The sequence below is a fragment of the Myiozetetes cayanensis genome, unplaced genomic scaffold (genome assembly GCF_022539395.1).
Source record: "Myiozetetes cayanensis isolate MyiCay16 unplaced genomic scaffold, myiCay2020 scf1165, whole genome shotgun sequence".
Lineage (NCBI taxonomy): Eukaryota > Metazoa > Chordata > Aves > Passeriformes > Tyrannidae > Myiozetetes > Myiozetetes cayanensis.
The window spans coordinates 1-12000 of record NW_026086788.1 but is presented as its reverse complement, the minus strand read 5'-3'; the positions used below and the strand labels follow the sequence as shown (position 1 = coordinate 12000).

Below are 12000 nucleotides of genomic sequence, written 5' to 3'. Positions count from 1 at the left end.
GGGTAGGGGCTTGGGGGGTTTGGGGAGGGGGGCAGCACCGGGAGGGTTTCGGGGTTTGAGGGGGATAAGCCCGGGTGGGTGGTTGGGGGTTTTTGGAGGGGGGCAGCTCAGGGGTTGATTGGGGGCCGTGAAGGGTTTTGGGGGGAGGCAGCCCGGGTGGGGGGGCTTGGGGCGTTTAGGAGGGGGGACCACGGCGTTTTGGCTTTGGGGGTTGTGGACTGTGGGGTGGAGGAGGAAATGGGATTGGGGGAATCCAGCCTGTGGGGGGTGGGGGGTGGGATGGAGGGGACACGGTGACATCGCGGGGTGTTGGGGGAACACACAGTGTAGCCCCTGGGGCTGGATGGGGGGGCACAGGGATATTCCTTGGAAAACTTGGATGAGGGGGATGGCACAGCGTTATTCCATGGAAAACCTGGATGAGAGGGGGGCACAGTTCCTCCTCCCGGGGGCTGCACGGGGCGGGGGTCGCATCACCCTCACGGGGGTGGGGGTGGGGGTACCCCAATAATGGGGCGGGGGGTGTCGACAACCCCCCCCAAAACTCCCTCCCTGCCGTGATTTCGGGTCACTTTTCCCGAGTTCCGGGAATGGGGGGGGATTTTTGGGGAGCGAAGAAATCTCTACACCCCCGAGTTTGTTTTTTTTTTGGGAAGGGGGGGGATGAAGGCGGCCCCTTCCTCTTCCTCCCCCAGAGCTGTCGGCGGCGGGCAGCAAATACATCGACAGCGAGGTGGAGAACGCCATCGACGGCGTGAAGAGGATGAAGAGCCTCATGGACAGGACGAGCAAGGAGCACCAGGAATTCCTGCACACCCTGGAGGAGACCAAGAGGAGGAAGGAGGTGCGCGAGGGGGGGAGGAGGAGAGGGGAGGGAGAGCCGAGATCGCCGAGGGGAGAGTGGGAAAGGGTCGGGGTGGAGTGGGGGGGAAGAGATCCTGGGGGATCGGGGTGTGCCGGGAGTGTGGGAATGATGTCCCGGGGGATCGGTGTGTGCCGGGAGCGTGGGAATGTTGTGCCAGGGCTCGGTGTGTGCCGGGAGTGTGGGAATGTCATCCTGGGGGATCGGTGTGTACCGGGAGTGTGGGAATGATGTCCTGGGGGATCGGTGTGTGCCGGGAGTCTGGGAATGCCGTGCCAGGGCTCGGTGTGTGCCGGGAGTGTGGGAATGATGTCCTGGGGGATCGGTGTGTGCCGGGAGTGTGGGAATGCCGTGCCAGAGCTCGGGGTGTGCCGGGAGTGTGGGAATGCCGTGCTGGGGGATCGGTGTGTGCCGGGAGTGTGGGAATGCCGTGCTTGGGGGTCAGTACATCCCGGGAGTGTGGGAATGCCGTGCTGGGGGATCGGGGTGTGCCGGGAGTGTGGGAATGCCGTGCCAGGGATTGGTTGTTTCCCAGGAGTCTGGGAACGCAGTCCCGGCCATCGCTGTGTCCCAGGAGTCTGGGAATGCCTTGCCAGGGATCGGTGTGTGCCGGGAGTCAGGGATGTCAGGGAGTCAGTATGTCCCGGGAGTCAGGAAATGCCGTGCCAGAGCTCGGTGTGTGCCCGGAGTGTGGGAATGTTGTGCCAGGGATCGGGGTGTGCCGGGAGTGTGGGAATGCCATCCTGGGGGATCAGTGTGTGCCGGGAGTGTGGGGATGATGTCCTGAGGGATCGGGGTGTGCCGGGAGTGTGGGAATGCCGTGCTAGGGGGTCAGTACATCCCGGGATTCTGGGAATGCCGTGCCAGGGATCGGTGTGTGCCGGGAGTGTGGGAATGTTGTGCCAGGGATCAGTGTGTGCCGGGAGTGTGGGAATGATATACCAGGGATTGGTGTGTGCCGGGAGTGTGGGAATGATGTCCTGGGGGATCGGTGTGTGCCGGGAGTGTGGGAACGCCGTGCTTGGGGGTCAGTACATCCCGGGATTCTGGGAATGCCGTGCCAGGGATCGGTGTTTCCCAGGAGTCTGGGAATGCCGGGCATCGCTGTGTCCCGGGAGTGTGGGAATGCTATCCCGGGGGTCAGTGTGTCCCGGGAGACTGGGAATGCCGTGCCAGGGCTCGGTGTGTGCCGGGAGTGTGGGAATGTCATCCTGGGGATCGGTGTGTGCCGGGAGTGTGGGAATGATGTCCTGGGGGATCGGTGTGTGCCGGGAGTGTGGGAATGTTGTGCCAGGGATCAGTATGTCCCGGAAGTCAGGGAATGCCGTGCCAGAGCTCGGTGTGTGCCGGGAGTGTGGGAATGACGTCCTGAGGGATCGGGGTGTGCCGGGAGTCTGGGAACGCCGTGCTTGGGGGTCAGTACATCCCGGGATTCTGGGAATGCCGTGCCAGGGCTCGGTGTGTGCCGGGAGTGTGGGAACGCAGTCCCGAGCATCGCTGTGTCCCGGGAGTCTGGGAATGCCGTGCCAGGGCTCGGTGTGTGCCAGGAGTGTGGGAATGCAGTCTCGGGCATTGATGTGTCCCTGTCCCGGGAATGCCATCCCGAGGGTCAATGTGTCCCGGGGTCAGTATATCCCGGGGTGGGTGCATCCCGGGAGCAGGACGGTGCCATCCCGGGGTTGCTGCATCCCGGAGGTGGGTGCATCCCGGGCTCGGTGCATCCCAGAGCAGGACGGTGCCATCCCGGCGTCGGTGCCATCCTGGGGGTCGGTGCCATCCCGGAGCAGGACGGTGCCATCCTGGGGGTCGGTGCCATCCCGGAGCAGGACGGTGCCATCCCGGGGGTGTGTTCCCACGGGCTGCCGGCTCCCTGCCGTTCTTGGGGCTCATGCTGTGCTGTTCCCGCAGGAAGCGGTGGAGCTGGCGCGGCAGAAGGAGCGGGAGCTGGCGGCTCGGCAGGCCGAGTGCAACGACACGGTGCAGGAGCTGTGGGAGCAGTGCAAGCCCTGCCTCAAACAGTCCTGCGTGCGCTTCTACTCGCGGACCTGCCACAGCGGCTCCGGCCTCGTGGGGCGCCAGGTCAGCCGCGGGGCACCCCCAAAATGGGGCGCGGTTTGGGCTCCTTCCACTCCCCTCCCCGTTGGTGGCTCCGGGGTGGATGGTGAGGGGTCCCACAGCTAGCAGGGACACCGGGAATGGGGGGGATTTTGTCCTCATCCCACTCCCCGTCATCCAGAGGGCTGGCAGGTCCCACAGAACACAGGGACACCGGGAATGGGGGGGATTTTGTCCTCATCCCACTCCCCGTTATCCAGAGGGCTGGCAGGTCCCACAGCACGCAGGGATATCGGGAATGGGGGGAAATTTGCCCTCATCCCACTCCCCATCATCCAGAGGGCTGGCAGGTCCCACAGCTCGCAGGGACACCGGGAATGGGGGGGATTTTGTCCTCATCCCACTCCCCGTCATCCAGAGGGCTGGCAGGTCCCACAGCTCACAGGGACACCGGGAATGGGGTGGAGTTTGCCCTGACCCCGCTCCCGTTCCCATTATCCAGAGGGTGGGCAGGCGAGGGATCTCCCGTCCCCCCGGGATGTTGGGAATGGGGCTGAGCTCTCCCCGCCCCCTCTCGTGCCGGCAGCTGGAGGAATTCCTGAACCACTCGTCGCCCTTCTCCATCTGGGTGAACGGGGAGCGCCTGGACTCGCTGCTGGAGCGGGACGAGCGGCAGGAGCGGCAGCTCGAGGACTTGGAGGAGCGCTTCGGGCTGCTGGAGGACGGCATCGACGGCCTCTTCCAGGACAGCTTCCAGCTCCACGGCCGCGCCCTCCCGTTCTTCCAGGCGCCCTTCGGGGGTTTCCGCGAGTCCTTCCGCGACCCCCTCCCCGCGCAGCGCGTGCGGCTCTTCCCGCAGCGCCGCTTTTCCCGGGATCTGCACCCGCCGTTCCTGCGGCACCACCCGCACCGCGGCTTCCAGCACCTCTTCCAGCCGCTGCTGGACATGACCCAGCGCATGCTGGAGGACGCCCGAGGGAGCTGGGAGCGCCCCTGGGGGGATTTGGGGCCGGGTAAGGCGGGGCAAGGGGTTGGTGGGTGAGATTCCCAGAAATCCAAACACCTCCCTCCTCCTCCTCCTGCCGCTTGTTTGGGTTTGAGGGGATGAGCTCAGCCCCGCCCGGGGCATCCCGGAGAGGTCCCGGGGGAGTTTGGGAATGACGAGGAGAGGATGTTTGAGGGGATGGGGTTTGGGGAATGGTCTGGGATGGGGTTTGGGGAGGGTCTGGGATGGGGTTTGGGGAGGGTCTGGGATGGGGTTTGGGGATGTTCTGGGATGGGATTTGGGGGATGTTCTGGGATGGGGTTTTTGGGATGGTCTGGGATGGGGTTTGGGGGATGGTCTGGGATGTTCTGGGATGGGGTTTGGGGAGGGTCTGGGATGGGGTTTGGGATTTCTGGGATGGGGGTTGGGATTTCTGGGATGGGGGTTGGGATTTCTGGGATGGGGGTTGGGGATGTTCTGGGATGGGGTTTTTTTGGGATTTTCTGGGCTGGGTTGGGATATTCAGGGCTAGGGTTTGGGGATGTTCTGGGCTGGATTTTGGGGGGGATATTTAGGACTGGGGTTTTGGGATGTTCTGAGCTGGGGTTTGGGATGGTCTGGGCTGGGGTTTTGGGCATGATCTAGGCTGGGGTTTGAGAATGTTCTGGGATGGAGTTTTGGGATTTCTGGGCTGGGTTTTTGGGATGTTCTGGGATGGGTTTTGGGGGATGGTCTGGGATGGGGTTTGGGGATGGTCTGGGATGGGGGTTTGGGGATGTTCTGGGATAGGGTTTGGGGATGTTCTGGGATAGGGTTTGGGGATGTTCTGGGATGGGGTTTTGGGATGTTCTGGGATGGGGTTTTGGGATGTTCTGGGATGGGGTTTTGGGGATGTTCTGGGATGGGGTTTGGGGATGGTCTGGGCTGGGGTTTTGGGCATGTTCTAGGCTGGGTTTGGGGATGGTCTGGGATGGGGTTTGGGATTTCTGGGGTGGGGCTTGGGGAGGGTCTGGGATGGGGTTTTGGGATGTTCTGGGCTGGGGTTTGGGGGATGTTCTGGGATGGGGTTTGGGGGATGTTCTGGAATGGGGTTTGGGGGATGTTCTGGGATGGGGTTTGGGATGTTCTTGGCTGGCGTTTTTGGGATGTTCTGGGATGGGGTTTGGGGGATGTTCTGGGATGGGGTTTGGGGGATGTTCTAGGCTGGGGTTTGGGAATGTTCTGGGATGGGGTTTGGGATTTCTGGGCTGGGATTTGGGGGATGTTCTGGGATGGGGTTTTGGGGATGTTCTGGGATGGGGCTTTGGGGATGTTCTGGGATGGGGTTTTGGGGATGTTCTGGGATGGGGTTTTGGGGATGTTCTGGGATGGGGTTTTGGGGATGGTCTGGGATGGAGTTTTGGGATTTCTTGGTTGGGATTTTGGGATGTTCTGGGATGGGGTTTTGGGGATGTTCTGGGATGGGGTTTTGGGGATGGTCTGGGATGGGGTTTGGGATATTCTGGGCTGGGGTTTTTGGGATGCTCTGGGCTGGTTTTTTTGGGATATTCTGGGCTGGGGTTTTTGGGATGTTCTGGGCTGGTGTTTTTGGGATAACCCCCACCCCCTCCCCGCCCCGGTCCGGGTTGCCATCCCGGGAAGGTGTTTGTTTTGGGATCGGCGCCGGCTGCAAACGCCGCCCTCGGAGAGCTCAGCATTCCATGGGAAAAGGATTTTTATGGCCCCTGGGGGGGGTTGGTTGGGAATAACCCAGGGCTGGGGACCCCTCCTCACCCCGAGGGGTTTTGGGGGCTGGGATTCCCACAGAGTCCCGGAACTTCAGCAACGACCGCATGGTGTGCAAGGAGATCCGCAGGAATTCCGCCGGCTGCCTCAGGATGAGGGACGAGTGCGAGAAGTGCCGGGACATCCTGGCTGTGGGTGAGCCGGGAATGCCATGGGAATGGGGTGGGAATGGGATACAGGGATGGGATGGGATGGGATGGGATGGGATGGGATGGGATGGGATGGGATGATGGATGGGATGGGATGGGATGGATGGATGGGGAATGGGGAGGGAGGGAGGGGAATGTTTGGGGGATGAGATAAAGGAAGGGGGGATATGGGGTGCAGGAACCGGGACAGGACGGGATGAGCTGGGAGATGGGGTGGGGTAGGAATGGGATGGGATGGGATGGGATGGGATGGGATGGGATGGGATGGGATGGGATGGGATGGGATGGGATGGGAATGGGGAGGAGGGAGGGGAATGTTTGGGGGATGAGATAAAGGGAAGGGGGGATAAGGGGTGCAGGAACCGGGACAGGACGGGATGAGCTGGGAATGGGGTGGGGTAGGAATGGGATGGGATGGGATGGGATGGGATGGGATGGGGATGGGATGGGATGGGATGGGATGGGATGGGATGGGATGGGATGGGATTGGATGGGATGTGCTGGGATGAGCTGGGATGGGATGTACTGGGATGTACTGGGATGCACTCCCCTCTCCTGTGCTGACCCCCTTCCCCCACCCTTTTTTTCCCAGACTGCGGGCAGGAGTCGCCGTCGCAGGGGGAGCTGCGGGAGCAGCTGGAGGACGCGGTGCGGGTGGCCGAGCGCTTCACCCGGCGCTACGACGACCTGCTGGGCGCCCTGGAGGCCGAGCTGCTCAACAGCACCGCGACCCTGCAGCGCCTGAGCCGCCAGTTCGGCTGGGTCAGCCGCCTGGCCAACCTGAGCCGAGCCGGGGATGGGGACAGCGACACCGCCCTGCGCGTCACCACGGTGAGAGCCAAGGGGTGGGATTGATGGGATACAGGGATGGGATACAGGGATGGGATACAGGGATGGGATACAGGGATGGGATACTGGGATGGGATACAGGGATGGGATACTGGGATGGGATGGGATACAGGGATGGGGTACAGGGATGGGATACAGGGATGGGGTGGGATACAGGGATGGGGTACAGGGATGGGATACAGGGATGGGATACAGGGATGGGGTACAGGGATGGGATACAGGGATGGGGTACAGGGATGGGGTACAGGGATGGGGTGGGATACAGGGATGGGATACAGGGATGGGATACAGGGATGGGGTGGGATACAGGGATGGGATACAGGGATGGGGTGGGATACAGGGATGGGATACAGGGATGGGATACAGGGATGGGGTGGGATACAGGGATGGGGTACAGGGATGGGATACAGGGATGGGATACAGGGATGGGATACAGGGATGGGGTGGGATGGGATGGGATGGGGGTGGGATGGGATGGGATACAGGGATGGGGGTGGGAGGGGTGGATACAGGGATGGGATGGGGTGGGATACAGGGATGGGATGGGGTGGGATGGGATGGGATGGGATGGGATACAGGGATGGGGTGGGATGGGGTGGGATACAGGGATGGGATGGGATGGGAATGGGGTGGGGGCACCGCCGGGGCACGGGGCTGCCACGGCACCGGGGCACCGCCCTGCACCCGGGACACCCGGCGGGGACCCCAAATACACCCTGAAACACCCGGCGGGGAACCCCAAATCAATCCTCATCTACCTGGATGGGAATCCCAAATCCATCCTGATCCACCCACCCGGGAACCCCCAATACATCCTGAAACACTCGGCCAGGAACCCCAAACCCAAATCCATCCTGATCCACCCAGCTGAGCCCCAAATCCATCCTGATCCACCCAGCTGGGAACCCCAACCCCAAATCCATCCTGAACTGCCTGGCCAGGAACCCCAAATCCATCCTGATCCCCCCAGTTGGGAACTCAAATCCATCCTGATCCACCCAGCTGGGAACCCAAGTCCATCCCAAATCCACCTGCCCGGGGACCCCAAATCCATCCTGATCCACTTGGCCAGGAACCCCAAATCCATCCTGATCCACCCAGCTGGGAACCCCAAACCATCCTGATCCCCCCAGCTGGGAACCCCAAACCATCCTGATCCCCCCAGCCCATCCCTAACCCCAAATCCATCTCAATCCTCCCTCCCAGGGCCTGGAACCCCCCAAATCCCCCCTCCCAGGGTCTGAAACCCCCAAATTCCCCCTCCGTGTCCTGCCCCCTCGTTCCGCCCCCAGCAGGGTCTGGCTCCACCAGAACTGGGTCAGGGGCAGAAAGGGCCGATTGTGCTCCCTCCGGGAACGCCTCCCTCGGGATCCGGGCGCCCCTCCAGGGCTCGGGGGCCCCTCCAGCGGTGAGAGGGGCCATCCCATCCCATCCCACATCCCATTCCCAGGTGCTGTCCAAGGCCCCGAACCCGCTGGACCCCTCTGCGCCCCCGGACACGCAGGTGACGGTGCAGCTGTGGGACTCGGAGCCGCTGGCGCTCACCGTGCCCGGCCACATCCCCTGGGACGATCCCAAATTCATGGAGATCGTGGCCGAGCAGGCGCTCGGGCGCTACAAGGAGAACGCCATGTGAGCCCGGGGAACACCCCTAAAACACCCCCAATCCCCCCAAAAAAACCACGGGGAGGGGGTCACAGCGGGCTCATCCCTTCTTTTGTTAATCCCACAGAGAGTAGCAGGGAGATCCCGATGCTCCGCAGCACATCCAGCCCCATTCCAAGCGGGAATTGTCACCGTTGTTGTGCCCTACCCCACCCCAACCTCTCCCTCTTCCCGCTGCAGGGACCCCCCTTCCCCTGCCGGGGGTCCCGAACAGGCAATAAAGGTAGAGTTGAACCCTTGGATCTGCTTCCCGCAGGTTTTGGGGGCACTCCCGTGGGGAAAAAAAGGGGGGAAAAAAAAGGGGGAAAAAAAGGGAGGAAAAGGGGAAAAAGGGGGGAAAAAAAGGGGGAAAAAGGGGGAAAAAGGGAGGAAAAAGGGGGGAAAAAGGGAGGAAAAGGGGAAAAAGGGGGGAAAAAAAAGGGGGGAAAAAAAAGCGGCCTGGGGGCCACAAATGGATATTGGAAAATTGGGGGGGGGGGATCCAAGGATAGGGGACCCCCCCAGCGCACACCCAAAGGGAAAATGAGGGAGAGCTGGATCCTTGGATTTTGCTTTCCTGCGGTTTTGGGGACACCCCTGAAGGAGGAGGTGGGGAAAAGCAGCCTGGGGGTCGTCCCGGGTGCTGGAAAATGGGATGATGATCCCAGGGAACGAGCCCGGGGACAAATCCTGCTGGGAACACCCCGGGACACAGCCCCTGTCCCTGCTGATCCCCAAATCCCACCGGGAACCCCCCACAGGCACCCACGGAGCGATCCAGGGGCAGATCCGCTTTATTGGGGGGGATCAAGCTGGGGGTCCCAGCCCCAATCCCATCCCAATCCCACCCCTGATCCCTTGGGAATGGATCCTCAAACCCCACAGGCACCCACGGAGTGATCCAGGGACAGATCCGGTGATGGATTTGGAATAAGAGGGATCAGCTGTGGGAAAGGGGTGGGATTTGGGATAAGGGGGATCAGCTGTGGGAAAGAGAGTGGGAGATGGGATAAGAGGGATCAACTGTGGGGGGTGGGAGATGGAAAAGGGGGATCAGCTGTGGGAAAGGGGATGGATTTGGGATAACGGGGATCAGCTGTGGGAAAGGGGATGGATTTAGGATAACGGGGATCAGCTGTGGGAAAGAGGTGGGATTTGGGATAAGGAGGATCAGGGGGGAAAGGGATGGGAGAGGGGAAAGGGGTTGGGATTTGGGATAAGGGGGATCAACTGTGGGAAAGGGGTGATGGAAAAGGGGGATCAGCTGTAGGAAAAGGGTGGGATTTGGGATAAGGGGGATCAACTGTGGAGGGTGGGAGATGGAAAAGGGGGATCAGCGTGGGAAAGGGGATGGATTTGGGATAAGGGGGATCAGCGTGGGAAAGAGGTGATGGATTTGGGATAAGGGGGATCAGCTGTGGGAAATGGGGGGGAGATGGAAAAGGGGGATCAGCTGTGGGAAAGGGGTTCGAGAGGGGAAAGGGGCTGGGATTTGGGATAAGAGGGATCAGCTGTGGGGAAAGGGGTGGGATTTGGGATAAGGGAGTTGGATAAATGGAATAAGGGGGATCAGCTGTGGGAAATGGGGGGGAGATGGAAAAGGAGGATCAGCTGTGGGAAAGGGGATGGGAGAAATGGAATAAGGGGGATCAGGTGTGGGAAAGGGGTGATGGATTTGGGATAAGGGGGATCAGCTGTAGGAAATATGGGAAAGGGGAAGGGGGGGAGTTGGGATAAGGAGGATCAACGTGGGAAAGGGGTGGGATTTGGAATAAGAGGGATCAGCTGTGGGAAAGGGGATGGGAGATGGGATAAGGGGGATCAACTGTGGGGGGTGGGAGATGGAAAAGGGGGATCAGCTGTGGGAAAGGGGATGGATTTGGGATAAGGGGGATCAACTGTGGGAAAGGGGTGATGGAAAAGGGGGATCAGCTGTAGGAAAGGGGTGGGATTTAGGATAAGGGGGATCAGCTGCGGGAAAGGGGGTGGGAGATGGGATAAGGGGGATCAGGTGTGGGAAAAGGGTGGGATTTGGAATAAGAGGGATCAGCTGCGGGAAAGGGGTGATGGATTTGGGATAAGATGGATCAGCTGTGGGAAAGGGGTGATGGAAAAGGGGATCAGCTGTGGGAAAAGGGTGGGATTTGGAATAAAAGGGATCAGCTGTGGGAAAGGGGTGGAATTTGGGATAAGGGGGATCAGCGTGGGAAACGTGGGAGAGAGGAAAGGGGGTTGGATAAATGGGATGGGATAAGGGGGATCAGCTGTGGGAAAGGAGGATGGGATAATTGGGATCAGCTCTGGGAAAGGGGATGGATTTAGGATAAGGGGGATCAGGTGTGGGAAAGAGGTGGAATTTGGGATAAGGGGGATCAGCTGTTGGAAAGGGGTGATGGATTTGGGATAAGGGGGATCAGCTGTGGGAAAGGGGTGGGAAAGGGGAAAGGGGCTGGGATTTGGGATAAGGGGGATCAGCTGCGGGAAACGTGGGAGAGGGGAAAGGGGGTTGGATAAATGGAATGGGATAAGGGGGATCAGCTGTTGGAAAGGGGTGGGATTTGGGATAAGGGGGATCAGCTGTGGGAAAGGGGTGATGGAAAAGGGGAATCAGCTGTGGGAAGAGGGGCTGAGAACTGGAATGGGAAGAGGGACTGGAATGTGGGAATGGGGGCCCAGCTGTGGGAAAGGAGGGTTGGAATTGGGATTGGAATTGGGAATGGGGGGATGGAAGTGGGAATGGGGGATTGGAATTGAGAATGGGGGATTGGAATTGGGAATGGGGGCTGGATTTGGGAATGGGGGAATCACCTGCAGGAAGGGTTATTGGAATTGGGAATCAGCATTGGATTTGGGAAGGGGTGCTGGAATCATGAATGGGTTTGGGATTTCGGGAATGAGGGACAGCTGGAAATGGGATATCCCAAAAATGACCCTGGAGATCCCGGGAATGAGGGACAGCTGGGAATGGGACACCTCAAAGACACCCTGGATCCGGGAATGAGGGACACTGGAAATGGGACACCCAAAATTACCCCGGATTCAGGAATGGGACACCCCAAAGTCATCCTGAATCCAGGAATGGGGCACCCCATGTCACCAGGATCCGGGAATGGGACATCCCAAAGTCACCCTGGATCTGGGAATGAGGGACACTGGGAATGCAGGGTCCCCCCCGCCCTCCTCCCTGTCCCCCCCCCCGAGGATCCCTCAAAAACACATCCCAGACCTTCGTGTGGGATTCCCTTTGTTTGGAATTCCCTTTGGCTGGAATTCCCTTTGTTTGGGATTCCCTTTGTTTGGAATTCCTTTGTTTGGAATTCCTTCATGTGGAATTCCCTCGTGTGGGATTCCCTTGTTTGAATTCCTTTGGCTGGAATTCCCTGCTTGGGATTCTTTCGCTTGGAATTCCTTCGTGTGATTCCCTTGTTTGGGATTCCTCATGTGAATTCCCTTCGTGGGATTCCCTTGTTTGGAATTCCCTTTGTTTGGGATTCCTCGTTTGAATTCTCGTGTGGAATTCCCTTTGTTTGGAATTCCCTTTGTTTGGAATTCCCTTTGTTTGGAATTCCCTTTCCCGCCCCTTCCCAGCAGCCCCGGGATTATCTGGGAGGAGTCCCCGGTCGGGGCTTCATTTCCCCTCCAGGGACCCCCGCATTCCCAGGATCCTCCCC

At 60.3% G+C, this 12000-nt stretch overlaps 1 protein-coding gene across 1 annotated transcript; it reads left to right on the top strand.

Annotated features, from left to right (window-relative positions):
- Positions 1 to 669: 669 nt before the first annotated feature.
- Positions 670 to 8590, top strand: CLU (clusterin; the record flags this gene model as incomplete). The annotated part of the gene is made up of 7 exons (XM_050306254.1): positions 670 to 844; positions 2771 to 2941; positions 3504 to 3930; positions 5709 to 5822; positions 6429 to 6667; positions 8136 to 8317; positions 8418 to 8590. Coding segments are annotated over 7 exons (1315 nt in total), but the record flags the coding sequence as incomplete, so codon positions are not given.
- Positions 8591 to 12000: the final 3410 nt, after the last annotated feature.